This window comes from Geotrypetes seraphini, chromosome 8 (genome assembly GCF_902459505.1).
Source record: "Geotrypetes seraphini chromosome 8, aGeoSer1.1, whole genome shotgun sequence".
NCBI lineage: Eukaryota > Metazoa > Chordata > Amphibia > Gymnophiona > Dermophiidae > Geotrypetes > Geotrypetes seraphini.
Genome location: NC_047091.1, coordinates 129,805,957 through 129,825,729, shown reverse-complemented (window position 1 = coordinate 129,825,729; position 19,773 = coordinate 129,805,957). Strand labels below are relative to the sequence as shown.

The window sequence follows — 19,773 nt, the reverse complement described above, 5'->3', positions numbered from 1 at the left end:
ACCTTCGTTTTCTGCCTTGCGAGGCGCCTCGAGGTCACCCTTCCTCGGAGCAGATATCTTTTTCTTCATTCCTACGTCAAATGAGTAAGAACCTCAATATTACTTTGGACTCTGATTCCAAATATTCTATGGAGTATTTAGAGGAAATGGGTATGCCTTGTCCTCCTGTGGAGTCTCTCTTAAATTGAGTCTTCTTCTACAACCTCACAAATGGACACTCAATTCCTTGCCTCTTAATCACATTTTTTCTCAGTGGGAACTCCTCAGATAGATTTCTTTGCGTCTCTCCACAACAACAAACTGCCTCAGTTCTGCTCCAGGATATACTTCCCTCACTGACTGAAGGCAGATGATTTTCTCCTGGAATGGACAAATCGGTTTCTCTGTGTTCCCTCCATTCCCTGTCATACTCAAGACACTTGTCAAGCTCAACAGGAACCATGCCACCATGATTCTGATAGCTCCTCGGTGGCCCAGGTAACCTCGGTTCTCCCTTCTACTTCAACTCAGCAGCAGGGTACCACTACTTCTACCAGTTTTTCCCTCTCTGCTTACAGAGTCAGGGGTCTCTTACTTCATCCCAACCTTCAGTCTCTACACCTGACAGCTTGGTACCTCTCAACCTAACTGCCACTCTTCAGTTTTCTCAATCTGTACAGGACATTTTAGACTAGACACTAGACAATGCTACAATCAGAAATGGTCTAGGTTTTCTGCTTGGTGCATCATTCATCACAAGGAGCCTCAATCTACCTCCTTGTCTTCAGTTTGGCTTACCTGTTCCATTTGTCTTAATCGGGCCTCAAATCCACATCCATTCAAGTCCATCTCGGTGCAATTGCTGCTTTTCATCAGCCTATCGAAGGGAAACCCCTTTCTGCTCATCATGTGGTTTCCAGATTTATGAAAGGTCTTTTCAATGTCAAACCACCTCTCAAACCTCCTCCAGTGGTTTGGTATCTCAATGTTGTTCCTGCTCAATTGATGAAGCCTCCTTTTGAACCAATGGCTTCGGCTCATCTTAAATATCTCACTTGGAAAGTGATTTTTCTCATTACTCTCGTGCCTGTTCGCAGGGTCAGTGAGCTACAAGCTTTAGTTGCAGACCCACCTTTCACAGTATTCCATTATGACAAGGTGGTCTCTGTACTTGTCCTAAATTCTTACCTAAAGTGGTTTCAGAATTTCATCTCAATCAAAGCTTCATTCTCATCCTGGAGAAACAACTCTTCATATTCTGGACTGTAAGCATGCTTTGGCTTTCTACTTGCAAAGAACTAAGCCACACAGATCTGCTCCTCAACTTTTTGTCTTCTTTGATCCAAACAAGTTGGTACATCCGATTTCCAAGTGCACCATCTCCTACTGGTTAGCTGCTTGCATCTCTTCTGCTATGCTCAGGCTGGACTACTTCTACAGAGTCGAGTCGCATCCCATAAAGTCAGAGCCATGGCGGCATTAGTAGCTTTCCTTAGATCTACTTCTATTGAGGAAATCTGTAAAGCTGCCACTTGGTCCTCAGGTCATACCTTCACTTCTCAGTATTGTCTGGATACTTTTTCCATACGGGATGGCCATTTTGGCCAGGCAGTGTTACAAAATTTATTCTCCTGTATTGCCATCACTCCCACCATCCAATTCTGGTTAGCTTGGAGCTCACCCACATGTTGAGAATAGGCTGCCTGCTTGTCCTGGGATAAAGCACAATTGCTTATCGTAACAGGTGTCAGCCAGGGACAGCAGGCAGCTATTCTCGCAATCCACCCACCTCCCCTGGTTGGCTTCTCTGCTAGCTATCTAAACTGAGGAAACTCACGCCCTGAGTCGGGCAGGAAGGCACTCGCGCATGTGCGCTGCGGCAGTCACAAACTTTCTAAAGTTCTTCAAGCAAGTCTTGCAAAGCTGTCCACATCCAGGCTCCATGGATGTCGTCACCCACATGTTTAGAATAACTGCCTGTTGTCCCTGGATAACATCTGTTACGGTAAGTAACTGTGCTTTCACAGCGCAGCCCAAAAATTGTAAGCTCAAGTCAGCAGGGTAGCAGAAGCCCTGTGAAGATATATATTATGTGCTTGTATGATCCTGGAAGTCACAACAGTATCTCTCCAATTCACCTACTCCTGGGATAATTCCAACTAGAGAATGACATGGGGATAAATTTTTCCCTATCCCCATGTGAACTCGTTTTCCCATCCTGTCCCAGCAACTTCTTTTCCTGCCCCTGCCCCATTCCTGCAAGCTCTGTCCTCATCTGCACAAGCCTCAAACACTTTAAAATCATTAGTGTTCGAGGCTTGTGTGATTAAGGCAGAGTTTACAGGAATGGGACAGGGACAAAACTCATGGGGACGGGTAAATTGAGTTCTGTGGGGATGGGAACAAATTTGTCCCCATGTCATTCTCTACTTCATATAGAAATTCAACCCACATGCATGTTTAAAAGCACCTCCTGTGTAATGTACATGGGGTATTTTAAGTGGAAAAGGTTTCTGGTGGAATATCTGTTGGAGGCACCCTGGAGTAGGATGGCCAACTCTGTTAGGTAATCGGGGGAGCGTTCCCTCTCAGGATCTTAAAAGCAGTGATGCCTAATTTAAACTTGAACCTTGCAGTTATGGGCAGCCAATATAGTTTATACTAGGGCTGTAGGTGTTTCCATAGTCCGTATATTAATCTTACTTCTGCATTTTGAACTAGTTGTCGATGTGATGACATTTTAGAGCAAAGTACTAGTGTTAAATTACAGTAGTCGAGATGAGATAAGATTAGGGATCGCAGTAAAATTTGGGAAGCCTCCGTTTCAAAAGTGTTTTCTGATGTATCTTAGCTTTCTCAGCACAAGGAAAGAGTGTTTTATTATTGGTTAATTTCTATTCTTAAGATTTGGGATTGTAGTTCTAATGGAAAGCCTTTCTTTCCCTCTCCAAAATCATTCCAAGAACTGTTTGCTGGTATTTCCATAGGTGGTTTTGTTTCAGTTGCTCTGGCTGGAATGGGGGGGGGGGGAGGTAGCTGGTCTCGTGTGGATTGAATCTTTGTTTTAAAATAGCTAGTTCTCGGGTCACGTGATGCTGAGCTAGAGAGCAGATGTGTTTGCCTTGAGCTCCTAGGCCCTTCTCCCCTACTCGTAACGATTTAATGCTATTTACAGCCTTCCTCCACTTCAGACTCTTACCTGGCACTATCGGGACTGTCCCCTTTTTTTTTTTTTTTTGGATCGCCAGCAGTTTGTCTGCTATGGCCGCAAAAGCTGCGACTAAAGACAAGGGGAAGCAAATGGAAACTAAGATGGCAGGCGCCAACCCTCCATACGGTTCATCTGTTAGCTCCATGTGGTTGGCGGAGATAGTCTCTGAGGTGAAAGGTGCAATCATTTCTTCATTGGACAAGAGGCTGTAGAACTTTTGGCATGCTGCTAAAGGGTCTTGGCACTTGAGAAAGATATGCAGTGCTTAAACTTTCCACATGTAATGTAATGTAATTTATTTCTTATATACCGCTACATCCGTTAGGTTCTAAGCGGTTTACAGAAAATATACATTAAGATTAGAAATAAGAAAGGTACTTGAAAAATTCCCTTACTGTCCCGAAGGCTCACAATCTAACTAAAGTACCTGGAGGGTAATAGAGAAGTGAAAAGTAGAGTTAGAGGAAAAATAAAAATAAAATAAACATTTTAACAAGACAGCATTGATCTAAATACTTTGGAATGTAGAAGAGAGGAGAGAAAGGAATAGAAGCAGAAGGGGGAGCCGTTGAACAGTAGAATTCTGGAGAAATTTAAATGATAGAAATAGAACAAAACAAAGACAAAAGGCAAAACAATAGATAAAATTAAAGATAAATCATAAGCTGGAAAGAAAAATAAAATAAAACTTTGTCTTCAATCCACGGTTTCAGCGTCAGTGATGAAGTGGAGCAAGTAAGTTTAGGAGGAGCGATTGACGTTTCCAGAAAGGGCTTCTTCAGGGAAGAGACTTGGCAGACAGTCCCAGGATGCCTATGTCTCCTCCCCTGCGATGTTCTCCCATCCATGCATTCCCTCCCAGACACACTGCCCGTGCCCCAGCCGCTCCAAGGAGGCTGCCCCAGATGAGGCCCACGGTGAATGCAGGATTCTCTCCTCTGCGGGAAAGCCGCCCGGAGCCGACAGTCGATCTTCTTAGCAGATTGCATGGGGGGAAGAGTTCACACTCTTGGTAGGATCGGTACTCCAAAGCAAAATCACCACCTTGGAAGACAAGTTGGATGACATTGAAAATCGTTCCCGATGAGGAAACTTTCATCTGGTGGGTTTTCCAGAGACTATCACAGAAGCAGAGCTGTGGCTTTTTGGATATCTGGCTGGTAGATTTGCTGGTGCTGTAGTCTTCAGCAGGACTCCTCTGAATTGACCGAGCACACTGTTTTTGGGGCCTAAACGAGCACAGGAGGAGACCTTGAGTGGTGGTTTTAAGCTCCTTAATTACGCCCATAAAATGGAGATTTTAAGGGCTCTCCACGCGAGGGGTCCCCTAACCTATGCTAACGAGCAGGTTTTATGCTTCCAGGATTTCTCCTCCCACATTTCTTCACACAGTAGAGTCTATACACCTTTTATGCGCTGAACTTCATCGGAAGCCTATTCAATTTGCTCTTCTCTATCTGCCCAAACTGAAGATCTACTACAAAGGGAAGCCTCACCTTTTTGATAAATTGAAGGACGCTACTTGATTTGTTTCCCAGATGGCTACTTCTTCTACTAGTGGCTTCGCAACTTGAGTTTTCCACCTTTCCTGTACTGAGTTTTTGGGTCTTCCTTTCAATGGTTTTCTTTGACCTGCATTTAGCTTTTGGAATCGCCTGGGACTTGCTGATTTGAACGTTTTGGGGATCACAGGTCTGCTGCCTGGGGATCACAGGTCTGCTGCCTTTCAGCATTTGATACTGGACTGGATTGGGGCAGTTCCTATCCCGGCCCAGCCAGCATGGCTTTAGTGGAGCCAGGAGTGGACCGGGGCTGGTAAATACCAGCTCGGGATCATTGCTCCTTTTGTGCCTGCTATTTCATGGGCTTTGAACCTTTTGTGGAGTGTTGCCGTTGAACTAGAGAGTTCCCACCGGTCCCCATGAGGAATCCCTCCATCCCCACCCGTCCCTGTGAGGAATCCCTTCCGTCCCCGCCTGTCCCTATAAACTTCAGAAATAGTTATTTTATTTAATTATGCTACTGAATTAAAAGCTCTGGTAGAAACCCATTTACAAATAAGCAAAAAGACTTTATTAATTTGGAAATATTAATTGGTAAGAATATCCTTTGCCAATATGGATGTTGGCATTTGTTGAGTTACAGGAGAGTATGGGTGCTGCAACGGCAGTGAGACTAAATTAATTGCATTTTCTATGGTACCACTGACGCTCGGGCAGGTCCTGAGCGTCACATGGCTACCCTGGGTGTGGCTGGGAGCCCGGGGTGGATCCTATTTACACATTCTATCTTCTCTATTTACACATGCCTTACTGATGCCCGCTGGCTAGCAGTTTGAGATTGGTATCTTGGAATGTTTCGGGTATTACCTCCCCTATTAAAAGAACGAAAATTTTAACACAGCTAAAACGTCATAAGGTTGACATAGCCTGTCTCCAGGAAACCCGATCGACTGAGTTAGAGCATCAGAAGTTGAGGAGGTCCTGGGTGGACATGGTGTATGCGGCCTCCTCCACGCATAAGCGTGCAGGGGTAGCGGTATTAATTAGTAAGACCTTACCATATACAGCAAAAGTGGTAGCCTCTGACCCGAAGGACAGATATATATTGTTGCAACTGACAGTAGGCACATATTCTTTTTATCTTATGAATGTGTACGCACCCAATACCTATGACCATTCTTTTTTTGAGGGCATTACAGCACTGCTTCTTGGGAGAGTTACTGAACCGGTATATGTAGCAGGAGATTACAATCAGGTTCTTGACCCGACCTGTGATCGCTCCCAGCCGGGACCCAGCACCAATTCATCCCAAACCAGAGGCATTCCTTATCTATGCACCACTCTGGATTTAGTTGACCCATGGAGAATTTTCCATGCCTCTGAACGGGATTACACTCATCGCTCCAGGGCCCATAACACCCAATCTAGAATAGATTATATTCTTACCACGCGTAGGGCCTTCCTAAATGTGGATGCAGCGGTCATAGGCCCGGCTGTGATCTCCGACCACGCGATGATTTGGATTGATGTGAATGTGGGCTTTGGCTTACGGGGACCTGGCGCTTCCCTAGTTATTTGTTCTCTGATGAACATTTCAAAACATACTTAACATCTAAGTGGGATGAATTCCTAGACTTTAGTGGTCAGCATTGCAATGATCCACAGTTGTTTTGGAACACTGTCAAGGCAGTGCTCAGAGGAGATTGCATAGCCTACGTAATAGCGCGCAACTGCCGTCTATCACGGGGAATACTTAGGTTAGAAAAGGAACTTGCCCTAGCTAAACGTCATTACACCCACAACCCGACCCGAACCTCTAGAGAACACTTGATCTCGGTGGAAACGACCCTTAATTCCTACATACATGAGCGCACGGTGAAAATGCTTTTGTACCAAAAATATCGCTATCATCGCTATGGTAATCGCGCAGGGAAGTTATTAGCCCGATTGACCTCCCAAGCTAGGGGTCATCATTATGTGTTGGGGTTGCGGGATAGCCTGGGTTGTCTCCAACATACTACTGACCAAATTGCACAGCTTTTCATGTCCCACTTTCGGGGGATATACGGTTGCCAGGACTCGGGGGCAGAACCCCTTATTAGGGATTATTTAGTGGATTCTGGATTACAGCCGCTTTCTGATTCGGATGTCGAGTTTCTTAACGCACCCATCACCCCTAAAGAATTGCATAAAGCTATCCAGAACCAACGAAACTTTTCTGCCCCAGGGCCGGATGGTTTCACGGCAGAATTCTATAAATTATTATCAGGGCAGCTGAGTCCCTATTTAAGGGACTATTATTCGTAGGTAATTCATGATGAACAATTTCCTGTAGGCTCCAATGAGGCACTAATTACGTTGATTTTGAAACCTGGCAAAGACAGTACTGCTCCCGAGTCCTATCGCCCAATTTCTCTGCTAAATGTGGATATTAAAATACTATCTAAAATATTAGCTGATAGGCTAGCGACCCTTCTCCCCAACATTATAGCATCAACACAGGTGGGATTTGTAAAGGGTCGTCAAGCAGTACACAATGTACGTAAAGCACTGTTGTCCTTAGCTCACACCCAAGTTAATAACATTCCGAAGCTTTTGCTTAGTTTAGATGCGGAACAGGCATTTGACCAGGTCAATTGGAAGTATCTTTTTGAGGTGTTGAATTATATGGGTATATCTGGATGGTTTGCTGCGGCGCTACGCACATTATATTCGACACCTACAGCAAGATTACTTGTCAATGACATTATTACTGACCCAATTTCTATAGAGCGAGGCACTCGACAGGGATGCCCCCTGTCGCCTCTACTATTTTTGTTGTACTTGGAACCATTTCTTCGTACAGTGTCTTTGGACCCTGACATTGTGGGTGTGAACATTGGGAACCACTTGCTCAAAGTGTTAGCCTTCGCGGACGATCTCCTCTTTTTGCTCACGGATCCCCATCATTCTGTCCCGCATTTATTGCAAGCGCTTGACGAATTTAAATTCTATTCGGGTTTTACGTTGAATTACCAGAAATCTCTGGCTTTGGCCAGCCCAATGACACTGCAACAGACATGGAGCGGCCAATTTCCATTTACATGGGCCGTGAGCTCGATTCGCTCTCTGGGGGTTTGGATTCCTAGAGACCTTAAGACCCTATACGACAGCAATATCACCCCACTGCTTCGTGACACCACACAACATCTGCAGAATTGGTCCACTTTCCCATTATCGGTGGCAGGCTGGGTAGCTCTCTTTAATATGGTGCTTTTTCCCAAATGGTTGTACCGCTTTCAGGTCCTGCCTCTGCTCCTATCCTACACCCATAACACACGATTAACGAAAAATTTACAACATTTCCTCTGGGGCGGTAAGCGACCCCGTATGACATTTCTTCGGATGTGTCTGCCTAGGGATAGGGGGGGTTATGGTTTATTAAACATACGTTGGTATGCTATGGCCTGTCAGATGCGACATATTAACGATTGGTTTAGAGGGACCTCTGATTTTTCTGCTACACCACTGGAGCTATCTTTATTGGCTCCGTTTCATGTGAGCTATTTCTTGCATGTGGCGGATCCAGGGATCCGTCCTTTGGTGTCGCACTATCCGATCTTTGCACTAGCTCGGCGAACCTGGAAGTGGGTCTGTAAAACTGCTAAACTGCCTGCTGGGGTGTCATTATATTTACCTATACAGGGCAATGGAGCTTTTCGGCCGGGATTGCAGAATGCCGCCTTTCCTAGGTGGAGGGAAAAGGGACTTCAATATCTTTTTCACCTGGAGGAGGGGAATTTGGCAACATTTGCGGAGCTACAACACACCTTTGACTTACCGCCTACTGATCTATTTGCTTATTACCAGATTCGACATTATATCCAGTCTTTACCAGTGACCGTTCTTACAGAAGACAGCAGGGATGCACTTTCCGAACTCTTTAGTCTCTCAGCCCAACAGCGGATTCCACTGCGGTTTCACGTGGTGGGGATCCGGGACTGTCAATCGGGCACCAACCTGGACATTTTAGCGACAGCGTGGGCCGAGGACCTGCAGTGTACATTAACAGCCCAGCAGCTACAGCGGGTATTGAAGAACATTCAAAGGGTGTCTCCTAACATAACCCACTGGGAAATGCAATTGAAGATTGTTCTGAGACTTTATATTCCACCGGAACGTGCTGCCCGGATGGGAATTACGACATCTCATTCCTGCCCGAAATGCAGCCATGCTCACGCTTCTTTGAGCCATATGTTTTGGGCATGCCCCAAAATTCAACAGTTCTGGAGTCACCTGGGACGCTATGTTACGTTGCTTTGGGGGAGGCGTTGGCTCCCACAACCGAGAGCACTATTTGGTTTTTATAATATAGCCACGCCCAAACCCAGGGGAATGTCAGCTTTTATCACCAGAGTGCTTTTACTAGGGAAGAAAACTATCCTTATTAACTGGCTTTCGCCTGATCCTCCGACCTATGCACAATGGAGATCCCTGATGATAATTCATGCCACGCTGGAGCGGAGACTGGTGGGTGACTTGGAGCATGGCCCAGGTCGTAGATTTTGTCAGACTTGGGAATACTTTTGGCAGGACCTTACACCACGTGCTCGCAGTAGACTTTTGAACCTTTAAGGTTATCTCTCAGCTTTTGGCATGGCTCTGGACTCCCGGGATGGGGAGGGGTGGGGGGAGGGGGGAAATGTTTGTACTGTTACTTCTGATTGATGCTATTTCTTGTTCTTGCCTGTTATACTTGAAATAATAAAAAAGCATTTGAACATAATTGGTAAGAATACATACTTTGTAAACGGGTTTCTACCAGAGCCTCTAATGTTTATAAATTTTTATCAACACAACTAATATACTACTTTATCCTGAAGCAAAAAAAAAGAAATAGATTTTTTTTCCTACCTTTGTTGCCTGGTTTCTGCTTTCCTCATGTTCTCATTCAATTCCTTCCATCCACTATCTCTCTTCTCTCTGCGTCTTCCATTTGCTCTGTTACTGTGCCTCTCCCTTTCTCCCCCCTTCCAAATTGGTCTGGCACCCATATTCTTCCCTCCGCTCCCCCCATAGTCTGGCATCTCTGTCTTCTTCCCTGCCAGCATCTTTGCCCCCCTGTCTTCGCCATGTCCTGTCAGCGTCCTTCTCCCCCTCTGTCTTCGCCATGTCCTGTCAGCGTCTTTTCCTCTCCAGTCCACCTTTCCTCCCTTTCTCTCTTCCTGCCCCTTACCTTCATGGCGCTTCCCCGCCCACCCGACAACAGAACAGGCCCATCTAAATTACCTTCTTACACCAGCTGGAGTATTGAAGCTGCTGTAAGAAGGTAATTTAGATTTGCGGCTACAGGGCAGGGAGGTTTGTCGGACCGGGTCTGTTGTCGGTCGGTCGGGGGAAGCACCACAAAGGTAAGGGGACCTGGCCGGCTGTGCACCCCCCCCTTCTAAGGCTGCACCCGGGGCGGACCGCCCTCCCCACTCCCCACTTGGTACGCCACTGCCTTTTCCTACCTGCCCTGCAGCAGCACACAGCTGACCGGAAGTCTTCCCGATGTCAGCGCTGACGTCGGAGGAAGGGAGGGCTTTGTTTAAGCCCTCCCTCCGACGTCAGCGCTGACATCGTGGAAGACTTCCGATCGGCTGTGTGCTGCGCCAGGGCAGGTAGGGAGAAGATGAGCCTCGAGTACATCCAACCCCGCAGGAACCCCGCAACCCTAGGGGGCGTCCCCACGGGATCCCCGTGACCTGAAGGGGGAACCCGCAGGGTCCCCGTTCCCGTGCAGCTCTCTACTTTGAACAGTTTACGTCTTGCCAGTATGTGTTTCAAGTGCTGGCGGATAGGATGTGGTATGCTTGCCATCCTAGAGCCCTTTAGCTTTGCAGGCATCTCTGAATGAGTTGATTCAGTCTAGAACGCTGCGATCTCTTCAATACTTTAAACATATGTAAATTCCATCTATATGGTAATAAGGGGGGGAGAAGCTTTTTGCTAATCTGGTACGCCCTTCAGAGGGCACCATGCAAGTGGTTCAGGTATCGGATGAGGGAAGTCAATTGGTACATACAGATGAGGATATAGCAGCTGTGTTTTGCAAGTTTTATAGGGCACTCCATGACCCTCTCTGTGACTCCGAGCTGGACAGTGAGATATATTTAGATAATATTGAGGTCCCTAAGACTTCTGCTCATCAACAGCAGATATTAAGCGCCCCTATTACAGAAAATGGTCTCAATGGTCATTCAATCTAGTAAGTTTTGGAATAGGCCCGATGGACTTTCTGAATTTTATAAATTACTCGCTTCTGAAATGATGCTTTTTTTTCCCCAAATCATGTTTATTCAATTTTTGGAAAAAAAAAAAATCTGATACCACAATGCAACACAACAGATAAATTGTCAGATACAGAAAAATAAAAGGAGAAATACAGTGCCATCAAGAACTAACAAGTTTAGTAACTACCCACCTCTGCACCCAACACCCCTCCCACTCAGGAATGTGAGCAATACTCAAGTCGAGGGTAACGTGCCTGTGTAGTCAAGGTGTCCAAAAAGGGCTGCCAAATAGTAAGCAATTCTTGGCCCTGTTTGGTAGCCCAGTTGGACAAACGCATGGCTTCCATAGTAGAGAGGTGGAGTATAAGAGCACCAATGTCCATAAGTAGGCTTTGGACGACCACCCAATGAAAAAGAAGAACTTTCAGGCCCTAAACAATAGCCCATCGAAGAAAGCCCTTAAGGCCTCTTGGGTATAGAATGTTGAAGGTCAAATGGCCAAACAGACTATAACTATTACAATACGAGTCTATGTTGTCTGCTACATACAACTGACACTGGAGAAGATAGCAGACCAGAAAATTTGGATTGGGGGACAGTCCCAAAACATATGAGACAGGATGGCTTTGGGATGTCCACACTTTGGGCAAAAACCCGCAGAGACAAGTATTGCTCAGAATGCACGCCAAGGCACTATATATAAGTAAATTTATAACCCATTTCAAAAGAAGAAATGTCAGGTAAAAGGCCAGAAAGTATTTTCAAGAATCGTTGTATATGATGGGCCTTGCAAATTAATCTTCAATTCAGAACGCCAAGCCTGGTCCACCCGAGCATAGTCCAAGGAAGGAGAAAAGTCCAACAGAGAATGGCAAAAATATTTAATAGGTACCATCAACTGGGCATCCAGCCAATAGACATCAAGTAGGCTTTTATAGATTGTAGCAAGGCATGCTGATGAAGGCAAAGAATGTACGTAGTGTCTAAGTTAGAGATAGGAGGATGTCTAGACTACCTCAATCATAAGCAGTGTGCAACAAGGAGAGTGCTGGCAGAGTTCCAGGGGAGATCCAGGAAATTATAGACCGGTAAGCCTGACTTCAGTGCTGGGCAAAATGGTGGAAACAATTATAAAAAATAAAACTGTGGAACAAGTAGACAAACATGATTTAATGAGACAGTCAGCATGGGTTCAGCCGAGGGAGATATTGCCTCACCAATTTTCTTGACTTCTTTGAAGGTGTGAATAAACATGTGGATAAAGGTGAGCTGGTTGACGTAGTGTTATCTAGATTTTCAGAAAGCTTTTGATAAAGTTCCTCATGAGAGGCTTCTGAGAAAATTAAAGAGTCGTGGGATAGGTGGCAAAGTTCAGTTGTGGATTAGGAATTGGTTATCGGATAGAAAACAGAGGGTAGGGTTAAATAGTCATTTTTCTCAATGGAGGAGAGTAAACAGTGGAGTGCTGCAGGGATCTGTACTGGGACAGATGCTCTTTAACTTAATTATAAATGATCTGGAAATCGGAATGACGAGTGAGGTGATTAAATTTGCAGATGACACCTAAACTGTTCAAAGTTTTCAAAACGCATGCGGATTGTGGAAAATTGCAGGCAGACCTTAGGAAATTAGAAGACTTGAGCGTCCAAGTGGCAGATGAAATTTAATATGGCAAATACAAAGTAATGTACATTGGAAAGAATTGTCCAAATTCAGTTACCAAATGCTAGGGTCCACCTTGGGGGTCATCACCCAAGAAAAAGATCTGGGTGTCATAGACAATACAATGAAACCTTCCGCCCAATGTGTGGCAGCAGCCAAAAAAGCAAACAGTATGCTAGGAATTATTTTAAAAGGGAAGGTTAATAAGACTAAGAATGTTTTAATGCTTTTGTATCGCTCCATGGTGCGACCTCATCTGGAGTATTACATTTCAATTCTGGTCTCCTTATCTTTGACCCTTTTTGATCATATCCTTTTTTTTTTTTTTTTGTGAGAAGAGCAACCAAGATGATAAAGGGGATAGAACTCCTTTTCATACGAGGAAAGACTAAAAAGGTTAGGGCTCTTCAGCTTGGAAAAGAGATGGCTGAGGGGGGTATGATTGAAGTCTACAAAGTCCTGAGTGGAGTAGAACAGGTACAAGTGGATTGATTTTCACGCTGTCAAAAGTTACAAAGACTGGGGACACTTGAAGTTACAGGGAAATACTTTTAAAACCAATAGGAGGAAATATTTTTTCACACAGAATAGTTAAGCTCTGGAACACGTTGCCAGAGGTTGTGGTAAGAGCGAATAGTGTAGCTGGTTTTAAGAAGGTTCTGGACAATTTTGTGGAGTTAAAGTCCATAGTTTGTTATTGAGAAAGACATGGGACAAGCCACTGCTTGCCCTGGATCGGTAGTATGGAATGTTGCTACTCTTTGGGTTTTGGCCAGGTACTAGTGACCTGGATTGGCCACCATGAAAACGGGCTACTGGGTTTGATGGACCTTTGGTCTTACCCAGTAAGGCTATTCTTATAACCACTGGGACATAGGATTCTACTCAAGTCTTCCTCATTTTCAACCATACAGGTGGACTCTGGCCCATGCTTAATCTTTGAGAAATTCAGAATTACTACTCTTACAAGCACTTTGTCCCTTGAAAACAACCAGTTTGCCTCCCTTGCTTAGACTCTCGCACCCCAGTATTGGAAATTCCTCGGTCATCTTTCATGTCACCATAACTTATGAGTTCCTGCCTTTTAACCTCTCTTCTGTTCTCAAGGTGTTAAAGTGTCTTTGTATTGGTGGTAGCTCACCTGCACAAATGGGGCCTTTCTATCCCATTTTGTCTGAATGACTGACTGAATTCTGTCAGATCACTAAGACCAACTTGAGAATCACCCTTTGCATTATGCTGCACACTCTTCAGTTGTTTGAGGGGGGGGGGGGGTCATTGTCAACTTCAACAAATCTTACTGTACAAGTACAGTTTCTGACCTTCATTGGAACCAGACTGGACACTACCTCAACTGATTACCTCCTGGACAATGATAGAAAGCTATTGCAGCATGGCATACCTTTCTCTCTGCAATGCCCAAGACCTCAGCACACGATGTTTTCTTCAAGTTGCTGGGCCACAAGACACTTCACATGCGGCTGCCTCAAAGGCATCTCCAACACCATTGGAAACATAGCCCCATGTACCACAGCTGCCAAAAAAGCAAGTCATGTCTAAAGATTATTTAAAAAGGGTGGAACAGAATTGGAGGTGATGTACCTCTTTTATATGTCTTATGCCATGTTATGACTGCACCTTGAGGCATATTGTGCACTGTGCAATTCTGGTTTTCCTCACATCAAAAAGGATATAGAAAAAGTAGAGAGGGCAATAATAAGTGGGATGGAGCACATTTCACTTAAGGAAGGCCTTAACAGCTTCAATTTGAGAGAGAAATTTGGGGGAGGGGTAGAGTTTGTAGTTTTATTACCACCTATATTAATCATTCCCAATATTTGATGGGATGGGATAAGTGAGGATTCTGGTCACCATATCTCAAAAAATATATAGCAGAATTAGAAAAGGTACAGAGAAGAGCAATAAAAAAGATAAAAAATTTGGAACGACTTCTCTATGAGAAGAGGCTAAAGCAGCTAAGAAGAAGGGGAAAGCCGACAGTCGACATAGAGAGAGAGAGTCGATGGTTCGGGAACCAGTATACCCAGAGGATACCGTGCAAAAAGATAGAGGGAAAGACTCACCGGATTACAGGCAAGAGAGATCGAAAAGGACACAAGAGGGAAGGAAATGCAAGAAAGGGAAAAGCTGCAAACTCAAGTGTATGTACACAAACGCAAGGAGCCTTACAAATAAGATGGGTGAATTAGAAACCATAGCACAAAAAGATAACATTGACATCATAGGCATCACGGAAACATGGTGGACTGAGGAAAACGTCTGGGACACTGTGCTACCAGGATACAAACTATACCGCAGAGACAGAGTGGCTCAAAAAGGTGGGGGCGTTGCCATATACGTCAAAGAGGAAATTGAATCTGCTGGAGAGAACACACCACAACTGACTGATAAGTTAGAGTCTCTATGGGTCAAAATTCCAGGAACAAATGACCTGGAAACGAAGATCGGCATCTACTACCGACCCCCAGGGCAGTCCAAAGAAATTGATGGAGAAATGACAGACGAGATTAAACGCAACTGCAAGGGAGGCAACACAGTTATCATGGGTGACTTCAACTATCCAGGAATAGACTGGAACCTAGGCATCTCCGGCTGCATTAGAGAGACCAAGTTCTTGGATGCTGTAGGCGATTGCTTCCTCGAATAACTTGTCAAGGAAAATACTAGAGGAAATGCAATTCTGGACTTAATTCTAAATGGCCTGCGAGGACCAGCACAAGATGTAGAAGTAGAAGGGACGCTGGGAAGCAGTGATCACAATATGATCCGCTTTGATCTGGACGCAGGGAAGAAACATCGGTCCAAAACGACAGCCACGGCACTGAACTTCCGAAAAGGGAATTACGAAGGGATGAGACTCATGGTAGGGAAGAAGATTAAGAAGAGGATAAGCACTGTAAAAACGCTAGAGCATTCTTGGTCCCTTTTTAAGGACACAGTCACCGAGGTGCAAAATATATATATACCGCGTATCAACAAGGGATCCAAGAGGAAAAAGAACAAAGAACCAGCGTGGCTCACTGTAGAGGTAAAGGAAGCGATCAGAGACAAGAAAACTTCATTTAAGGAATGGAAAAGGTCAAAAACGGATGAAAACTGGAACAAGCACAAACATCAACGCAGGTGCCATAAGGCGGTAAAAGGGGCCAAAAGAAACTACGAGAAAAAATAGCCAAGGAGGCGAAGAACTTCAAGCCGTTCTTTCGATATATTAAGGGGAAATGACCCGCAAAGGAAGTGGTGGGACCGTTGGATGACCATGGAATAAAGGGAGCACTAAAGGAGGACAAAGCAATCGCTGACAAACTGAACACATTTTTTTTGCATCTGTATTTACTGAAGATGATGTACACAGCATACCGGAACCCATCAGGCTATATGCTGGAAACGACGGAAAGCTGACGGGATTGACGATCAGTCTAGAGGAGGTATGTAGGCAGATTGATAGGCTTAAGAGCGATAAATCCCCGGGACCGGATGGCATCCATCCGAGGGTCATCAAGGAACTGAAAGGGACCATAGCTGAACTGCTTCAACTAATAGCCAATCTGTCGATCAAATCGGGAAAGATTCCGGAAGACTGGAAGGTAGCGAATGTTACACCAATCTTCAAGAAAGGTTCGAGGGGAGATCCGGGGAACTACAGACCGGTGAGTCTGACCTCTGTACTGGGAAAGATGGTAGAGTCACTGATAAAGGACAGCATCATTGATCACCTTGACGGAAACGGGCTGATGAGGACCAGTCAGCACGGTTTTAGCAAAGGCAGATCATGTTTGACGAACTTGCTGCACTTCTTTGAGGGAGTAAACAGACAGATAGACAAGGGCGATCCAGTCGACATTGTATATCTGGATTTTCAGAAGGCGTTCGACAAGGTTCCGCATGAATGACTACTTCGGAAAATTGCAAGCCATGGAATTGAGGGTGAAATACTCATGTGGATTAAAAACTGGCTGGAGCATAGGAAACGGAGAGTGGGGGTAAATGGACAATACTCGGACTGGAAGAGCGTCACCAGTGGGGTGCCGCATGGCTCGGTGCTTGGACCCATGCTCTTTAACATCTTTATAAATGATCTGGACATAGGTACGACGAGCGAGGTGATTAAATATGCGGATGATACGAAGTTATTCAGAGTAGTAAAGACGCAGGGGGATTGCGAAGATCTGCAACGTGACATAATCAAGCTCGAGGAATGGGCATCGACATGGCAGATGAGGTTCAACGTGGATAAGTGTAAAGTGATGCATGTCAGTAACAAAAATCTCATGCACGAATACAGGATGTCCGGGGCGGTACTTAGAGAGACCTCCCAGGAAAGGGACTTGGGAGTTCTGATCGACAAGTCGATGAAGCCGTCCACATAATGTGCGGCGGCAGCAAAAAGGGCAAACAGAATGCTAGGAATGATAAAGAAGGGGATCATGAACAGATCAGAGAAGGTTATCATGCCGCTGTACCAGGCCATGGTACGCCCTCACCTGTAGTACTGCGTCCAGCACTGGTCGCTGTACCTGAAGAAGGGGTCCAGAGAAGAGCGACTAAGATGGTTAAGGGTCTGGAGGAGCTGCCGTACAGCGAAAGATTAGAGAAACTGGGCCTCTTCTCTCTCAAACAGAGGAGATTGAGAGGGGACATGATCGAAACATTCAAGGTACTGAAGGGGATAGACTTAGTAGATAAGGACAGGTTGTTCACCTTCTCCAAGGTAGGGAGAACAAGAGGGCACTCTCTAAAGTTGAAAGGGGATAGATTCCGTACAAACGTAAGGAAGTTCTTCTTCACCCAGAGAGTGGTGGAAAACTGGAATGCTCTTCCAGAGGCTGTTATAGGGGAAAACACCCTCCAAGGATTCAAGACAAAGTTAGACAAGTTTCTGTTGAACAAGAACGTGCGCTGGTAGGGCTAGTCTCGGGTAGGATGCTGGTCTTAGACCAGAGGGCCGCTGCGTGAGCGGACTGCTGGGCATGATGGACCACTGGTCTGACTCAGTAGTGGCAATTCTTATGTTCTTATGTTCTTCAGCTTGGAGAAAACTACTCAGGGATGATGTGATAGTCTATAAAATACTGAGTGGCATGGAAATGGTAGATGTGAATTGCTTGTTCACTCTTTCCAAAAATACAAGAACTAGGGGGCATTTGATGAAGCTACTAAGTAGATTTAAAACAAACTAGAGAAAATATTATTTGCATAATGTGTAATTAACTCCGGAATTTTTTGCCAGAGAATGTGGTGAAATCAGTTAGCTTAGCAGGGTTTAAAAATGGCTTGGACTATTTCCTAAAAAAAGAAGTTCATAGGCAATTGAGATAGCTTGGGGAAATCCAATGCTTATTTCTAGGATAAGCAACATAAAATCTATTTTACTAGGTACATGGGTCCTGGGTTGGCCACTTCTGGAAACAGGATACTGGGCTTGATGAACCTTCGGTTTGTCCCAGTATGACCATTAATGTTATGTTGGTACACATGGACTTGCACCTGCTCAGCCATATTTAGTATGCTATTATGTCTCTAGTATGAGAGCAGTTTTGCACCAGATTTCTTAGATTAAATTGAATTTGTACCTGTGTAGCTTTCCTCCTTCCTTTCCTTTTTTGAAAATTGCTTTTTTGCTTTGTGGGGGAAAAATAAAGTGAGAGGGCAGGCTGGTGAAATAATGCAAGGCTATCATGAAAAATACCTGTTTTGTTCTACATTTCTTAACATCAGTGGAAGCCTTGTATTTTTTGTGAAAATAGAAACTGTTTGTAGGTCTATGGCTAACAAATTCTTATAGCCCTTCATATGCTCTAGATTTTTTTGTGTAACTTGCTGCTAGAATTTCTTGCATCCTTAAATTGTTCTGAATTTACAGATGAACCCGGACCAAACATGGTCTGTGTTTTGAAGAAACACTCCTTCCTCAGGCTGGGGAACTCCTGTCTAAATCGCTGCTGTTCTCTTGTGTTTGTTTTATCCAATCTGGTTCTCTGATACATCACGTGCCATCAATAGGGACCCCTAAGGAAGGAGTGTTTGCTTCTGAAACTCTCATTTGCCATTTTTTGAGTACTTAAACATGAACTTTAAAGTAAACAGTTTTAGGAGCTATTGACCATTTTTCCTGTAATTTCTTTCACTTTTATCATGTTGCTGTTTTACCTATCTTTTTTTTTTTTTTCTTGAATTTTAGGCACCTAAGTGACTTGACTTCAATTTCTCCTGCCCTATTCTGAGCCTTTACCATATTGTAATAGTTTTTTTTTTCTCTCTCTCTCTCTCTCTCTCCAGATCCTAAAGAACGGGTAAAGGAGGATGACCTAGATGTTGTTCTAAGTCCACAAAGGCGCAGTTTTGGAGGAGGTTGCCATGTCACTACAGCAGTTGGCTCACGTAGTGCAGGGAGCCCACTGGAGAACAAAGAGAATGAGAATGTTAGAGGAGTTGGGCGCAGAATTGGCAGCGGGAGAATCATCTCAGCTAGGGGCTTTGAGCGGGATGCTCGTGGAGGTGAAAAGGACTCGAGAGACCACAGAGACAGAGAGCGAGAGAGGGACTACAAAGACAAGCGATTCAGGGTAAGCATAACTGTTGGGGGAGAGTTAAATGGCTTCAAATGTCAGACTAAAACAGAAAAGTGATGGAGTAAGAGGGGCTTTGATTGTTGGCTCTTGGTTTCAGAGTTGGTGGCGGAGGTGAAACGTGATTTGGCTTTGAATTTGGAAGGGTAAAGGGAGGAAGAGCTTAAAATTTACTAGCATTTTTTTTCCCCTCAACTTATGGTATCACTTTATTGTAAAAGCAGTTGGGCTACGGATGCATGGACAAACATGCTGTTTAAGCTTCTTGGGTGAGAAGGGGAGCAGTAGGGACATGGGACAATTTTATGGTATAGTCCAGGGCTGCCCAAGTTCGATCATTGAGATCTACTGGCAGGCCAGGGTTTTCTGGATATCCACAATGAACATGTATATGAGAGATTTGCATACCAAGAAGGCAGTGCAGGCAAATCTCTCTCACGCATATTCATTACAGATATCCAGAAAACCTGGCCTGCCAGTAGATCTCAAGGACCGGACTTGGGCAGTCCTGGCTCTTTATGAAGGACATTTTGAGTGAAGAGGTGTTTTTTTTGTTTGTTTGTTTGTTTGTTTTT

General features: G+C 44.7%; 1 protein-coding gene across 2 annotated transcripts in view; it reads left to right on the top strand.

Annotated features, from left to right (window-relative positions):
* EIF4ENIF1 (eukaryotic translation initiation factor 4E nuclear import factor 1) overlaps window positions 1-19,773 on the top strand; it is a 243,609-nt gene that overhangs the window by 41,483 nt on the left and 182,353 nt on the right. For both annotated transcript variants that reach the window (XM_033955267.1, XM_033955266.1), the window contains exon 5: window positions 18,909-19,195. In XM_033955267.1, coding sequence (XP_033811158.1) covers window positions 18,909-19,195 — 287 coding nt within the window. The remainder of the gene's footprint in view (window positions 1-18,908; window positions 19,196-19,773) is intronic.